This window comes from Podarcis raffonei, chromosome 3, assembly GCF_027172205.1.
Source record: "Podarcis raffonei isolate rPodRaf1 chromosome 3, rPodRaf1.pri, whole genome shotgun sequence".
Lineage (NCBI taxonomy): Eukaryota > Metazoa > Chordata > Lepidosauria > Squamata > Lacertidae > Podarcis > Podarcis raffonei.
In genome coordinates this window covers 58,948,756-58,965,995 of record NC_070604.1, presented here as the reverse complement: position 1 = coordinate 58,965,995, position 17,240 = coordinate 58,948,756, and the positions used below count along the sequence as shown (strand labels likewise).

At 39.1% G+C, this 17,240-nt stretch overlaps 1 protein-coding gene across 5 annotated transcripts in view; it reads right to left on the bottom strand.

The window, feature by feature from the left end:
- The window catches only part of NCOA7 (nuclear receptor coactivator 7), a 67,744-nt gene that overhangs the window by 6,873 nt on the left and 43,631 nt on the right, over positions 1-17,240 (bottom strand). For 3 of the 5 annotated variants that reach the window (XM_053381842.1, XM_053381843.1, XM_053381839.1), the window contains 3 exons: positions 15,093-16,090; positions 14,200-14,368; positions 7,412-7,559 (listed from right to left, as the gene is read on the bottom strand). In XM_053381842.1, coding sequence (XP_053237817.1) covers positions 7,412-7,559; positions 14,200-14,368; positions 15,093-16,090 — 1,315 coding nt within the window. The remainder of the gene's footprint in view (positions 1-7,411; positions 7,560-14,199; positions 14,369-15,092; positions 16,091-17,240) is intronic. The other 2 variants (XM_053381844.1, XM_053381841.1) reach the window with 1 other exon arrangement.

Here is a 17,240-nt window from a genome sequence, read left to right as displayed (position 1 = left end):
GACCCTAAACTGTAATATTCATTCAGCAAAGGAAGAAGTTGCCTTATTTAACATGTATGCTAAGGAACTGTTCTGTAACGGGCAGAGAGTTCATAGAGAGGATGATATTATAATGTGGAGGAGTTTGCTCTCTGGCTTTTACCCATGCCACCACATTATTCCAACCACATGGCCTCTCATAGAATCACATCAGATATAATAGCTAAAGGGGTTGTTTTATGGTAATGGACATCTATATATATTGATCTAATTTGTTCACTACATTATATTTGACTGTCAAAGGAAGAGGACAGTGTAAAATAAACATGGACATTTATTGGCTTATGGTAAAATTAGGTCATCGTATTTGAAATGTTTTCCATTACAGCTCCTATGCCGTGAGCCTCCAACTTCTACTACCATTGCAAAAACGAGGGAAATGTTTTTAAAGGATTTACTATTTAGATAGCTTTTTGTTTGATGGAAACCTGTAATATACTTTTATTTATTTTATTTCATTAATTTTTTTGTCATGTTTCAGAATAAAAGCCTGCTCGAGGTAGTTCAGTCATAAAAGCATTAAACATTAAAACAACTGCAAAACACATATCCCAATCTAAATTAAACCTAATAAACAACTTAATGTGATTTAACACCTCATATATGCTACTTGTCCTTTAGAGGAGTGTGTCTGCCTTTTTCAAGTCCAGGAAGGAAGTGCTCAGGGACGGCTTATGGAAATACTTGAACTGATTAATTAAAATCTCAAGGTACAATAATGAAAACAAGATAAAAACAATGAACAGAAAAACAGAAGATAGAAGAGCCAGTGTGTTTCCCAAGTTGGGAACAAAATGTTGACTATGTGCACCTGCAATTGAGATGCAAAATATGCATTTTATTTGCATGTGAAGAGGCAGTTGCATACACACTGAAGGACAGGATTAAAAACAAACAGCAACAGCAGAAACTCCTTTTACAGCTCTTTTAGTGCCGTAATCCTATACACAGAGAATAAGTGCAACTCAATAGTACGTACTTCAGAGTAGGAATATGTACCAAGATGAGAAATCACAATTTCAACAGAAATGCATTCTACAACAAGGGCAACAACATGATCTCACACCATGTGCAGCACTGCATTTGTCATGCATATAAAAAATGATATGCAACGTATCTTAATTGCAACTACATTTCAATATGGTCTATGATGAGAACAGTTTTATTAACCAGGAAACAGCACTCCCATTCTGAACGTTCTATGTTGAGAATTGGCAAACAAAAGAACTAAAAGACAACAACTTTCATTTTAACCTACCTTCACAAAGGGCTCCTGGTCAGGCTTGGCACAGAATATTATTTGAAAATTCACAGCCGTTTCCTTTTGTCTGTCTCTTATGATTTTCATTTTTTTAATTACCTTCTGATTTCTCCCCACAAGTAAAGCTCCTGTCTCTACAGCTAACTCTGAAACAAGCTGCTTTCTAACTGCCTTATATACCAAACTTACTTTCGTTTTCTCTAGAACGAGCCCAAGGGCAGCCTGGCAACAGATTCAAGGCAAAAAGACTTTATTGTAAATAGGGTATGAGTCAGATAGCAGCAGCAGTCCATTTTCAGATTAGGTTTTGCAACAACTTTTACTTTTATTGCCATTTCCATGCACTACCTAAACATAAATTTACGGTGGCTCCAAGATTTCACAAGAGCAGGCTCTCTTACCTATTCCCAAAAAATTGCAGGAATCCCAGGATTCTCTTGTACACTCTTTATCACCTGTCAATGCACTTTTCCTCTAAACCAAACTGATCAAACATCCACTGATCAGCATTAGATAAGGGATATCACTTCCTAATAGCTGCAGTGTCCTTTCCTGATTTCACTTATCTCCAGCCATCACAAGGAATGCTGCTCTCTTAAGTAAGGCTGTCATAATAACATTTTTAAAAGGTAAAGCGCCCCCAACATTTAAGTCGAGTCGCAGACGACTCTGGGGTTGCGGCGCTCATCTCGCTTTACAGGCCGAGGGAGCCATTTGTCCGCAGACAGTTTTCCTGGGTCATGTGGCCAGCATGACTAAGCCGCTTCTGGCGCAATGCAACACCGAAACCAGCACATGGAAACGCTGTTTACCTTCCTGCCGGAGCGGTACCTATTTAGCTACAGTGGTACCTCAGGTTACATATGCTTCAGGTTACATACGTTTCAGGTTACAGACTCCGCTAACCCAGAAATAGTACCTCAGGTTAAGAACTTTACTTCAGGATGAGAACAGAAATCGTGCTCCGGCGGCGCAGCAGCAGTGGGAGGCCCCATTAGCTAAAGTGGTGCTTCAGGTTAAGAACAGTTTCAGGTTAAGTACGGACCTCAGGAACGAATTCCTGGGTTCAGGAAACTATATGTCTATCAAGGGACCATGCTAATAATGGCCAGAATATGTAGAAAAGAATATGGGAGTCTTCCCAAAATAAGCTTCAGGCCACTCCAGATCATACACCCACATATCTAAGGATCCTGTCTTCTGTGTGATGGCAAATACCGTAATTGCTTCAACTGATTTCTCTGTTTGGTCTCAATATGCAGTCAAGCCTCCCTCTACCATGCCACCACAGGTCATATGTACCCACAACCTGAGAAAAGTGGGTGGCATTCAACTAAATACAGGTAGGTAGCTGTGTTGGTTTGCCGTAGTCGAAACAAAATAAAAAAATTCCTTCCAGTAGCACCTTAGAGACCAACTACCGTACGTTTGTTATTGGTATGAGCTTTTGCTTGTTTTTTCCTGGAAGACCAATTGCAGTTGTTAACAGTCGTCAACCATTCCCACCACCCTTCTGAGTAGATACCCCTCCCCAACCTCTCACTATATATATAGTTGGTCTCTAAGGTGCTACTGGAAGGAATTCAACTAAATAGTTCCACTAGTGCACTGATTACCGCTAGCGTGATGGAATTTCTTCCCTCTTTTCCTCCCACATGTTTTCTGCACTATCCCCAATCTGCTCTGAAGGGATGGGGGAATTCTCAGAATAGATTTCATTGGGGGAAGGAAGGGGGCAAATGTTCTATTGCGCAAGGAAGAATCCTTGCCCTGACTGTTCCACTTAGTGCTACGCTGAACACATCCCTATGCCACTTGCAGTTTCTTTAACTAGTTTGTTCTCTTTTTTATCAAAGAGATTTTTTAAAAAATGCAAGTGGAGATTTTTTTTTTTAAAAAACCTGATTTTAAAGTTCAAAACTGATTTAAGATGAATGAAATCAAATCCAATTAAAACAAATTAAAACAGGTTAAACCCATCTTTCTTTAAACTTATCACTGTGCAATTGATATTAAATCAGCATATATAATGTAATCATTTAGGCTCCCTGTCCTGGGTCACAATTTGGAGTAGCCCAAATTTTCCATTACCTCATTTATGAGTATTGCAGTGATTTAGAAAATTACTGTGCATCTGAAAAGAGATAGTCTCCTAGTCATAGAGGTGTGATACTTATAAGAATATAAACTGCCAACTCATAAAAATATCAAGGTGGTATACAGTAAAACCATTAAAACCTATTGTATGTAGTAGACCAAGCTTATTTTGGAGTTCAGGGGTATATAAACTCTTGTTCCTTTTTATGCTTTCTGACTGAGTTGTGACTTTTCAACACAAGGAAGAACTTGAAATTGGTAACCAACGTCAGCACTGAGCTCAGAAAGTGGAAGGGCACATGGTAAACATCTGTGTGTTCTCACTGCTAGTCTCTATATCCTTCGCATGCGGCAACTTGAATGGCCCAACCAATATGTCATGCATTGCTGCCTTTCACAGTTTCCAGTGCTTGATTAATTCCCTGTAACAATTAACACTTTTCCAGGTATGCCCAGACAAAGCTAGCCCCTCCCATTTTTTGGAAATGGGTAAACTGCTTTCCGGAGTTTAGGCTAAAACAGCATGTCAGAGGAGCACACACACTGGATAAACGGATAGCCTATTGTAGATTTTACTTATTTTAAACTAATGTTTATGGCTGTTATCTTATAGTTTTATATCATCCAAATCAGTTTAATTTTCTGCTCTAAGTCAGAGGAAAGGAAGGACACCAACAGATCTTAGTGCCCCGCTGCCAGGAAATCAGCAGCAGGATGGATACCTGCCTACCTGTGGCAACTTGAATGGCCTTTATCCTGCCTTTTGCTTTCCAGCCTTGATTCATATCCTGGAACAATTAACACTTTCCTAGGTATTCCTAGACAAAGCTTGTCCCTTCCATTATTTGGCAACAGCTAAGCCGCTTCTGGCAGTTTAGGCTAAAACAGCAAGTCTGGACCTATTGACTTTTTTTAAAAGTGTAATTATCACACACCTTTATATCAATAGCCACCCTCAGCTTCCAGTCAGAGGAATATAAAAACATTTATATAAATGAAATTAAAGGAAATAATAAGGTTCTTTGAATTTTTTTAAGCAGCCCTGTACAGATGTGTGTGTGTGTGTGTGTGTGTGTGTGTGTGTATATATATATATATATATATATATCAAAGAAAATAACTGAATGATTGAGATAGCAATTGTGCCAACCTTAGGCTTCTGTGGGGAAAACAGAAACGACTCCTAATGGTACCTTCCTGTTCATCTCATATGTATACTCATATTCTCATTCTCTCTCTCTCTCTCTCTCTCTCTCTCTCTCTCTCTCTCTCACACACACACACACACACACACACCACACACACACACACACACACACACACAGGTCGTCTAGGGACGGGACACATTCTCACTGCCACCACATGCAAACAATGTAGTAGAACCAGTAGTTCTCTTGCCTCAAAGAGCATCTCCCATTCCTTCCTTCCATAGTGTAGTGAGTAGCTGCAGGATCAGTGAAGCTTAGACTCAAACAGGACAAATTTATCTCCCCAAAGACGATTTTTTAAAAAAATCAAATTTTATTTTATTCACAAAATGCCTCAGTCTGGATCAGGATCTCCCTTCATATTGTTTTCCTGCCAAAATTTTCCCCAACTTCACCACTACCACCACAAAAATCAGGGCACATAGCAGTTTTAGGGAGTGATGTTTTAGGCAGTGATGTTTGCTGTGAGATTGGCCACTTCAGGGATTCCTGCCTGAGCTGAGAGTTGAATAGGAATTTTCTGCCCATATGTCATACTCCTAACGGGTATAATCCACTAGCTTTCTAACTCTATGCTTTTTGGTACATTTAGTATAGGAGCCACTGTCCAGAAAAGTTATTTGGGTTAGCAGGGATTACGTTCCTCAAGCTAAATGTGATTTCTTTCTGAATGTTCTGATTTGCTTTAATGTAACAATGCTTTAATTGTTTTTATAAATCAAATATATAAATACTACTGGGAGGAAATAAACGGGAAAAGGGTTGTTAGTTTTTATCAACTGTCCAAACCAGTTGTTCCAAAACTACACAGAATGTGGGACAGGGGGTCACTTAAAAGGTCAGGAAAAACGAGGAAATGAACAAGGAAGAAAGGAGCTCTGATGGGGAAAATTCAAGAGGCAGCAGGGGCTGCACAAAATGAGGTTGCAGTTGCCCAACTGTGAATTAAGATACATGTCATTCTTTTATTATTGTCCACTACTTCTTGTCCTTCATGAGCTAATGTGTTCTGAAAATTTTTGTTCTGTATCATAATAAAACAGGTGTTGTGATTTTATGTTGTACACCGATCAGTTTCATTGCTGCCTGGAAGGTGGTCATAAAGTCATTTTGAAATTACAGGGATTTGTATGTGGGGTTTTTTCAATAAATTCCCACTGCAAAAGAAACTCATTTGATGGCAAGTAAATTGAACAATAATTCTAAAATAAAATAAAACTCTATTTCCTTTTAAGGATCCTATGTTTTAGACCTGAAGGAATATCATATCCCATTGTTTCCTCAATTTTATCCAACAAATCCCTCCAAAATCTTTGCATAAAAAATTGCTTCGATAGAGCTGCATCTCCCCCCCCCCCCATTTTTTAAAAATATCCTGAATGTGTGTATGCCTCTGAATCAAAGATTCTAACAATTTATCTTACAGGCAGATGTTGCAAGTTAACATCTGATCCTCAACTACATAACCTGTATTGTTGTTTTTTTGTCCTGTTGATGACACAAATCTTTAACTCACCCTACAAATCCTTTGATTTGTGTGAATTTAAAGTATCTGTCTACAAAAATTAATGGCAGTAATAAAGTGTGTATCTGATCTAGACAATTTTGTTAAACACAAGAAACTTTGCTTCAAGATTAAATAATAAATATTTAACCATATAATTATGTAACTGTTGCTCTGGGCTCCTTTGGGAGAAAGGGCAAGATATAAATTTAATACACAAACAAAATGAAGAGTTTTGCAGGGATGCCAACAAGAACAAGAAGAAATTATACTAACAACTCTTAGAAAGATTGTTTCTGTAGTGGACAAATTATTTGACCATGAATGAGCCTCACAAGGTTGCTGTGAAGATAAAACTGCATGCCCTGAGCTCCTAGGAGTAGGGATAAGATAAGACATGGGACTGATTAAATGTTTAGGATTTATTTTCCACAAGTGAACCTGAATATATTTCACTGAAATATATTTTGCTAGAATTCATAGTCTTTGTGTTGTATCCAGTTGTATCTCTTTTCCTTGTAGCATATTTTATACAAGTATAAAGTTTTAAATCTATCAATGTTTAATTGTATTTTCCAGTTTTTAGCCATTCTGGCTTTTGTCTGTAAACTGCCTTCAGTCCCATTAGGGGAAAAGGCGAGGTATAAATTATTAATAATAGTAATAACAGGGAATTTATGTCTGGTTTCAGGAGCACTCACTTACCAGGAAATATGAGAGGAAACAGGCCCCAAAATGGCTACTGAAAAATCAGAGTGGAGTGTATATGTATATAATGAATTTATTAGTACGACAAAAGAAAAATATTCTATAGAAAAATGGAGTATTTTCATACTATACAGGAACCCAAACGTACAAAATACAGTAATTCATTTTATTATATTTGGAGTAATTTTTAAAAATTGTAATAATATGTTTACGTATTTGTTGATGTATTTATTTGTTGATTTTGGAATTATTAAGTTGAATAAATAATAAATACATTTTTCTTGTCACAAATGCATGTAGTTCTTTATTTGAACTCTACAGTTCAATACCTGCGATATTCAGTATAAAACTAACATAGGACTGTATTATCCATTTATTCATTGTAGCCGAGTCCATGAAAAGCAGAATTTGTACTTTGTAACACATGGTCCAACCATGCATGCAACCATGAGGACTATGAACTTACTTTAGAAGAGGCCAACGACAGGTTACAATCAGTAGGAATAAATCTCCTTGGCAGCCAGATGTGTTGTTATAGATCAATCCTGCCATGGAGTTTCAAATACTTCTGATTTGAAAACAGATACCACTCACCTCCCAGCTTTTTGTTGAGGGTTCACTGAAGAAGTTGTCTATCATGTCAAGCTCCTCCTTTTCCACCACAACAAAGCCCTGTTCTTTAGCATCTTTGCCATACACATCTGGTGACCACTGTACAAAGAAGGTATACAGGTGATCGACCCTGTGAAGTGAAAGCAAAAAGATAGGGGCTGAGCATTCCAAAACCCTTCGTGGGAGGCAGATTCACTAACAGTAAAACTCTGTGCACATCTTCTCAAAGGTAAGCCCAAATCAGTTAAGTAGAACTTACTCCTAGGCAAGTGTAAAATACTAACACCACTTGCCAACTACCTAAATGAAGCTTTTTTGAACATGTTCAGTGAATGTGGCAGCAGCTCTTGATTTTGACCAAATATTTGGTGAGAGCTGGACTGAACTTCAGGCTTACACTTTCTCCCTACTCCTACCTCACAGAACACCCAAACTGCAAAATACTGCAGTTATTCAACGTTGAATCTCTCTTATCCCTCGATTTTGAAGCAGCTTTGCATTCAGTATACGGATTCAAGGGTATTCCTGCATCCAGAGAGCATAGGAAACAAACCATCCCTTGAAGCTGCAATTATCAAGTGATAAACATATATGAAAATAAAAACTCATAAAGAGATAATGGGCCACTCTGGCTGAGACCAAAGGCCCAGCTCATCCAGTATTTTGTTCTTCCAACGGCCAACCAGCTTGTGATCCGCAGCCTGAGTTTTGGTTTTCCATGAGAAACAGAGGAAAGGCAGGTGCAATTTTATCTAATCTTTCTGCAACCACTTCCTACCAATCCACAGTGCGCTACTCATGATTGAGTTATTCCACTGGGGTGGGGGGAATCCCTCTAGAAATGCAGGTGACTCACTTAATGTCTTTCCACATGATGTTTCACTGTTTCATTTTGTGTCACTGCAGCCTTTCCCAGCCTGGTGAGCGCCAAACAGTTTGGACTACAGTTTCCATCAGTCCCAGCCAACATTGCCAATGGTCAGTGATTCTTGGAACCTGTAGCCCCAAACAACTGGAGGACAGCAGATTGGGGAAGACTGTTCGCAAAATGTATATATCACTTGATTGGGAGGGGGGACACCCCCCAAAAAATCTCAAAGCGTTTTACAAATAGGATAAAACAAGAAAATCAAGCAAAAACTACAAAAGTACTTTAAAACATACAAAAGTTAAAATACTAAAACAGATTAAAATCACCTCAACTTCCTAAGTACCTGTTTCCATAACAGATCAACTTGCCTATTTCCAAAGTGATATATCAAGTAACTAATTTCTAGAGAACCAGACAGAAACATAAACCTGCTGAGGGAAAGGCAATCACTTAGTTAAAGACTATCAAATCGTAAACATTTTACTGCATGTGAATTCTGGTAGCCAACTATTAATCTCGTCACGGTTCTTAGATAAAAAGATAAACCATACAAATCACTCTCATATACACATTTAAGGCAATGAGTTTCAAGCCCTTGGAAGCAAATCCTTCTGGCATATTTTCAAGCAACTGTTTTGGGAATCAAGCATAAGACAATTTCAAGAAACACATACAGCATTGATATATTTCTGCAAGATGCCAGTTTGGAGCAAACAGTATATTACCATTATTCTATCCCACCCTTCTTCCCAAAGGAACCCAGGACAGCAAACAACAAAAACAAGAAAAATGATACAGTTATTGTTGTTTCCTCAAATATCCTCACAACTAAATAATTTCAAGGTTCCAGAAACCAACATACTTCTGCAACCACGTGCCTGAGTAAACACAATGATTTTTCAATTCCTCCTGAATAATAAGAATGAAGGAGGGAGACACATACACTGTGTACCAGGGAAGGCATTCCATAAACAGGGAATTACTGGACAGAAGGCCCTATCATGGGTCTGAGGAAGCCCGGTAGCACTCAGTTGCAGCACCACCAACAGGACCTTGCCTGCTGATAGCCCACTGCTGTCTTAATTTCAGGGATTCTCAGCTCACTTTCTTCGAGTCAAGCTTGTCAACTGATTAAAGCAGGGATGTCCAACAGGTCGATCATGATCTACTGGTAGATCACCACCGCGAGGTTTTGGTAGATCGGGGTCGATCTCTGGCTCCCTTTCCTTAGCATCGCTAAAACTGACTCCTGCCCTGTCCCCTCGCCCCTCCCTCCATTGTTGTTTGATCTATGGAAGCTTTCTCTGTTCTGCTGTTTTCATCCAGAGATCTTTTTGTGAGTGACTTTGTCCCTTTGTCCCTTGCCTTTAAACCCACCTCAAAAAGCTTTTCTATTCCCTAAAAAAAGCTCAACTGAACCCCCCAAAACGGGGTTTTTTAATTCTGAAAGTAGATCACAGTCACTTGAGAGTTGGCTACCCCTGGATAAAAGCAACCATGAATAAGTTCCAGCCTAATAAGTAGGTCTAATTAGTCATTTAGTGCCAGGTGATTGACAGGTGGGTGGACCCAGCTACCTGTCAATGTAGCCTGCAGAAGATTGGCTGATTTTGGATCTGGCCCTGCAAGTAGTTCCCCACCCCCAGCTTAAATCATTTTGATTTGTAGGCAAAGGCTAGTTGCCAAATTTGCAGACAGGGAATACACAAAGAAACTAGGGGAGAACCTGACAGTGCTGAGTTTCTGGAAGAGGGTGGGAAGAAGGTAGGGAACTGGTCAAGAATATATTTTGTACAAATTTTGCACTGGGCACAGAAAATTCTCTACCTGTTGTGCTTCCACCTAGATGTGTTAAGTGCAAACTTAAATGCCCAGTTCTCCTCATTTGAAATAATCTTACTGAATCACATCATTCCACAAGTCACACTAGCGGGCGGGCATGAGATGTGGCTCTCACTCTTTATTACCAAAGCTTAACTTACTGTAATCATGTTATCTTGATCAAAGGCTTTAAGGTCTGAAATGCTAAACACGTAAAGCCCATGCCAGTCAAAACAAGCGAGTGACCTTGTTTGCCAGCCTCTCACAGTCACTCCAACTCTTCTAAAACAAAGCTTTATTTGTACACAAATAAGTTTGACCAGGTGGTCTTATGGGTAACTTACAAAGGACGCAGTCACTGCTCAGAGAAACAAAAACTCTGTCTTGGCCACCACTGCACCTAGAAGGTGGTTGTTGGAAATGCAGCATAACAGTTGCATGGAGCAATGTCAGGACTGGGGGACTGACGCATAATTAACAAGCAATAATTAGCATGATTTATATAGTTACTGGCTGCAGAAGGGTAGGTGAAGGGCCAGATTTAGGTCTGATGAAGCCCTAAGCTACTGAAGTAATGGGGCCCTTTATATGTCCAGCTGTCCTTTGTCAACAACAAATTGTCGCTGTTTTTTGTGTTGAATATATGCTATATGGTAATTTATGGACCTAAGAGGCATCTAAAGCCATTTGCACATAGCAAATAAGAGCCTACACAACACAAAACACAGTTGCTGTATGTAGGTTTTATTTTATTTGTTTTTTATCTTATTTTTTGGAAATGTACACCCAGTTTTTTTTCCTTTAAATTTTTGGGGGTCCCCAAGAAAGTGGGGCCCTAAGCTATAGCTTGTTCAGCTTATACATAAATCCAGCACTGGATAGGTGGAAGAAGAGCTAACATACTGCTTTATCGTTCAAGGAAAAAGTTATTTTGTTCTTCTCTGCATTATACTACCACTCCTGCACTGCCAAAATATCAGAAATAACTTTAAAACCAAGGCTGGTACTATTCAAATATTGTTGGAGTTGAACTGCCATCATTCACAGCCAGCATTGCCAGGGATCAGGATGATGGAAGTTGTTGCCCAGCTACTTCTGAAAGGCTACAATTTCCCCACCTTTGCAAAAAAAACCCCAAAACCCCTGTTTTGTGTGTGCACACAAACTTCCTTTTGAAAAAGTAACACCATGCCAGGCTATGACCCGTAGTCCTTGATTCCAACGCATTCCCATCTGTATCAAGCCTTACAGAGCAGTGTTTAAAATAGGATTCACCTAATGAACTTCCACTTGCCCAATGGACCTCTCTGTGTTTCTCGAAATTGGCTCAGAACCTCCAGAACAGCATGAAGCAGGACAAAATGGTCATTCCATCTGGCAAACTGAAATGCCTGAAAGATGGCACGTTTCTAATAGGAACCATGTACTCTTCCCTACATTGTTTCATTCCAATATTGTACTGGGGGGGGGGGTCCTCTCTGGTGAGAGTGGGCAACTTTAATCATGGCTGGAGAGAGAAGAATTCAACCTCTCCTTCCTTCATGCTGCAGTCCTGATCCAGATCAGGGCCCATCCTTACTCCTGAGTAAATGAAACAACACATATGCTGACTTGCATAATTACTGCTATGTATTCTTCGACTCAAATCACTCACCATATTGGCTCAGTGTTTTGGTGCACAAGAAGAAGCAAGCAAAGGACTCTAGTGAAAGGCTGCTTTGTTTTCACAGCATCTTTTCACACATGTATTAAATGCATAGCACAGGATACAGACCGAGGGGATTAGATGTGCTTCACCATTGATATTTTAAAGGATGTAAAAACAAGTAATTTAAATTGTAAAACAGAAAAGTATGTGTGTGTGTAAAGATGTGTTTCACCAAGTCAACTGATCTCTGAAGCAAGTACTATGCCATTAAGACCATGTACCATTACTCATTACTCCCTCTCTAATATTACCTGAACCATAAAATTCTGCAGCAGGGGCTGCTTTGCAATTTGCCAGTGCTTTATAAGCACTGGTAAATCTCTCTAGTCATCACTGCTTTTAACTCACTGGCAAATGGAAAGCAGGCACTACTGCAGAGGTTTATAGATACAAATTACTAACCTATTATTCTTCAAACATAACAAGCACATACAAAAGTAACACAGCCTATTTATACTTATACATCCGATGCCCTTTTAAAATGTGGGGTTTTGGGGGGGAGGAGTTATTGGGTTGTTTTTAACCTGATTATGTATTTTGTGGTTTTATATTTTGATTTTATTCTGTGAACCGCCCTGAGACCTGAGGGAGGTATATAAATCCAATAAATAAATAAATAAATAATATACTTACCCTCTAGAACTGTTGAAATTCCCCATTGCAAGATACACAATGAAGGACTTTCAGTAAGCTGGCTAGATGCAGTGGTACAACTGGGTCAACATAAAGATTCACGCAGAGAAAGAAGGACCCTTATAAAGCATACCTCCCTAATGATTATTGCTTCTAGAGTTTCGTGCCAAAGATAAGGGCTCCTCCTATTTCACAATCACAAAGGCAACAGTGGCCAAAGTCACTGATTAACCGGTTTCATTGTCTACGCTGACAAAGTGAGATATGCTTTGGGAGAGAGCGCTTGCTGCATGTCCAAAGTCACATAGAAGACAGACGTGTCCAGCAGAAGACGCCAAGAACTGCAGCTGTGGCACATTGTACCTTATTGCAAAGTCAGTCATGCAGATGGGCTGCATGATCCATCAGCAAGCTTATCAGCTACATGACCTCGTTTCCAGGATGGATGGCATTGCTAGTCTGTTGCAGTGAAAACAGCCAAGAGTCTTGTAGTACTTTAAACACATCTATATATAAACTTGTAAGGAACTGAATCCATCATTTCGTCAAATGGTTTAATTTTGTTCTTGGAACTTTTAAGAATGTTGTTATGGGTCATGCTTCAATATCAAGAGATGTGTTGCAACATAAATAAAATGCAGTACAGCTCTTAATAATAAAACATCACCTTGGAACAATTCTAAGAACTCAAATGAAATATCTCACACACACACAGGAGCTGCAGCTGTGTTTCATTTTAAATACTCTTACTACTGCCTTGTTCAGTCACCCCATTAGTTCACTCTTCAGCTTTGGAAAGAGTCTAGAGTGCTTCCTTCCTCAGACTTAATCTGCTTTCCGCCAAGTCTTTTCTGGACTATTATTCCCCTTAAACTATTTTTGCCACCCATTTATTTTAGGCTTTTCCCCATTCATTCTTGACGAAGCTGTTTGAAGGTCAAACTAGATGTGAGATGAAACATGCAAAGGCAGGGAAGAAAAAGGGAGTTTTTTATATATATAGTGGCTGCCAGGGAGGGGATTTTTTTATCAGGACCACTGTGCAAAGAGACAGGAAATACAATCATTTCCTCTACCGTGACTGTTGTGATAAAAACCACCCTCCTCCCCCACTAGCCCACAAAGCTGTCCTGGAGAGAAACTTCCATTAGGTCTTCTCCATGTGCACCTTGGGGTTTCTTGTATACATATAAAAAAGAAGTTCAGCTAACATAATCACAAGTGACACATGTAGCTTTTAATCTAGTTTGGCCTTCTTTACTTGAAATTCTGTGAACATCAGTTGTTGCTTTTAACTCATTTTTAAGCGAGAAATCCAAACCCCAGATCTGCTAGGATAGGCGTAATTATGCTGGCAAAGCTTTTAAAGGTTTGTTTTCCCTCTGTCAGGCTTACACCGGGCCAGCCAGCAAGAGCTACGCTCCTGAACAGAGTTTGTAATGGGGTTTGTGATACTTATCACTAATCACATCACACAGTTACCAGCCAGGCTGTGTTATCACATTCCACAAAGCAATAAGAATATGCTGAATGTGCCTTGGACAGAAGGAAACACCACGTATCTGCAGGGACAAACCACCCTGTTCGGTTCCATTCACATGATGTTGGCAACAAAACAATAACAAGGATATCTGGAAAATGAAAGGCTTCTCTAACAGAAGCACTAATCACACAGCTGGTGGGCAAGAAATGTAGTTCTTATAAACTCCGGAATGGTCCTGAAAAGTGACAGCTTACCTTTCTCGTGGAACAGCAAACCAGTACTCCGGTTGCTTTCTTCTTTTATTATATTGCTGAGCCATTGTGGAGCTTTGAGAAGTAAAGGACTTCCTCATAGGCTTGCCCACTTTGATGCACAGAAACATCGGAGGGGACTTGCTTTTCTCTTCCTTTGAAGGAAGCATATCTGAATCCAAAAGACCACAGAGTTAGAACATAGCAAATGGAGCACAGTGGCCAGGCCTGCAGCACAATTTAGCCTTTATCAAGGAGTGACTTAAGAAATGTAGAATATGGTTTTGAATTTATTATATTTAAATGTATATTCTGTAAACATTCTGTACTGACTGCCCTTCAGTGCATTTCAACTGCTTTTAATACTGTATTTTAAAATGATTGCAACGCACCCTGCAACATCATGGTGAAGGTCTGGTAGGAAATTATTGGGCTTATTATTCTCAGCTTACATAAAAATATATATAAATTGCAGCCGGTTTTCCTCCAAGACTAATTTAAGGGAATCAACAAAAATACTTTGCAGAAAGAAAAGGGGAAAAAACAATGTATGAAATAACTTCGATACTTTGACCTGCAGAAAAAGAAGTTCAAGTGGGTTTTAATGTAGCCCCTACAATTAGGAAAATTCAATTTTTTGACACATTCCCACTTCTCAACTATATTCAAGTCATAAGAAAGAAAAAAACCCAAGAGTATTCCACTTCTCTAGAAACAACTACAGAAAGAGATTAGAATCAAGGGCAGACTCGTTAATTTTTTGTAGGACATAACTGTGATGTTAAGCAATCTGTAAAAAAAAAAAAAGGTTGAAAAGAACTATTGGAAACTGAAAGAGAATTTCTGTCCTTCATTAACATAGGGTGCTACAATAACACTATGGCACGCAGGCCTACCTTCAATGGGCACTTGGATTCTCTGCAGCAGCCAGAGTCTGATTTCAGACTTATTATCTAGCTGAGATGGCAATGAAGAGGCTATTGATCCTTCATGGTCCTTCTTCTCTGCTGTTGCGCCAACTTCTGACGATGCCTCTTTCCTTCCATTAGAACACAAATCTGGCCCTTCTCTTTTGCCTTTCACAAATTTATTGGCTTGGGAATGTGAAGAGCTAAGGGTGAGGTCTATGCCTCCTGGTATACTGTTCCCCTCTTCCTTGACGTTAGCCTTGCATAAGTCATCAGTAGTCTGTGGCTCATCCTTATCTTTACTGAGGTAAAATTCAATAAGTTTGTCTTTATTCAGCTCCTTGTTTGCATCCAGAGTTGTTTCCACCTTATTTGTTGGTGAACTACCCCCCTTGTTTATTTCAGGCACCACATCTAGCTTCTCACAGGACTCTAAATCAAGGACATCTTTAAGAACTTCATGCTTTGTCCCTGATTGGTCACAATTTTCTTTATTTGTTGCTTGCAACCAAACTTCCTTTCTCATTTTAGAGTCATTGGGAACACCAACTGTTCCAACATCTGTGCTCTTTACTTTGCTATCAGTCTGTGATGAAGTCTCTTCCAATTGAATAAAACCATCTTCTTCTAGAAGGGAATTATCTTTGGATAGGTCCAGACTAACACTCTCTACAGAATGTTCCGTGGTACATTCCAAAGCCACCCTTTTTGAAGGCTCAGGAGTGTTGGAGTCCCTTTGTGTTTCCTCCAACTTGGAGGTCACCAAGGAAGAACTTTCAGGAGGTTTAAGTTCAAGATCTGTAGACTTCTCCTTCTCCGTGGGCTTGATTGGTGTGGAATTCAGGGTGACAAAGTTGTCCACTTTGGGCTTCTTCTTCTCCTTGTTTATGGATTTAAATTTGCTGAAAGGGTTGATATCCTTCTCAGAAGCAAGGTCTTCCCACTCACCAGGCCTGTACAAAGGACAAAGATCCTTTGGAATGTCGCTGTCAGGAAAGATGGTGGATGCATATGGAATGTTAAAATGGAGAACAAAATGATAACAAAATGAAAACTCAATAAATACTAAAATAAATAAACAAAACAAATGGCAAAAAGGAACTTTCAACTAAAATACACCAAAGCAACAGTGAAATAATTTGAAATAAACCAATTTTGCTTCTCGCAAAATAAAATGCAAGCCAACTGAAATAAGTAATTATGGAGTTGAAAGAATTGGTATAACAAAATATTTGTATTTTGAAGTTCATGTTGTGAAAGTGGAGAGATGGATGTATCATTAGGTACTCTGCAGGTATTTTTAAGGCCGAGGGGACAAAAGACAAGACTCAGCCTGCGTCTTCAAGTTACTACAAAAGGAGCAACAGAATGACTATAAACTGTATAATTTCTTTTCTGTGACGGTTTTCAGGCCACTGATAGCAAACAAATCCCATCTCATCAGCTGAGACTGATACAAAAGACTAGAAGCAGACTTAAGAGATCCAAGCTCAAAAACATGAGGAGGCCTCAGAAATCATAAGATCTACAATTCTATTATTTTCAAGGGTCTTGAAATTTTCCTTCTCTCAGCTGACAGCATAAGCCTTTGAATGAGCCAAGATTCATGCTCTCAGCAATCACAAATACATTTTTTAAAAAGAGAAATTTTTAAACAGTTCAGCAAATTGCCCAACCTTGCTTCAAATAAATAAATTGAAGCCTGTGTATACGTATAAGCTCTCAGTTTCTCATCCAGTATACAGAGATTAATAACGAATAACTTCAAGCCACTAGAAGACTCCCTGTATTTGCAAAGTGATTTCACAACCCCAGCGCTTCTCACTACTGGAGTAAATGTTCAGTTAAGACATGAAGATCCCTCTCATTACCTATGTGGTCATTATATGTGATGATATGAATTATGCAATTGCAGCTGTACCTGTAAAGTAGCTGTATAGCATTATTACCATTCATACAATCATAGGAAGAGATTCAATGACATTAGTACTAATTAGTACTGTCTTCAGAGGAAGATCCTACATATATCTACTCCTATACAGATCAGTCTAATCATTTAATATGCCAATAATTTGGAGCTCACAGCAGTGAGAAAAACCTATTCAAATAAAGAAACTAGCCTTACTAGATCCTTGA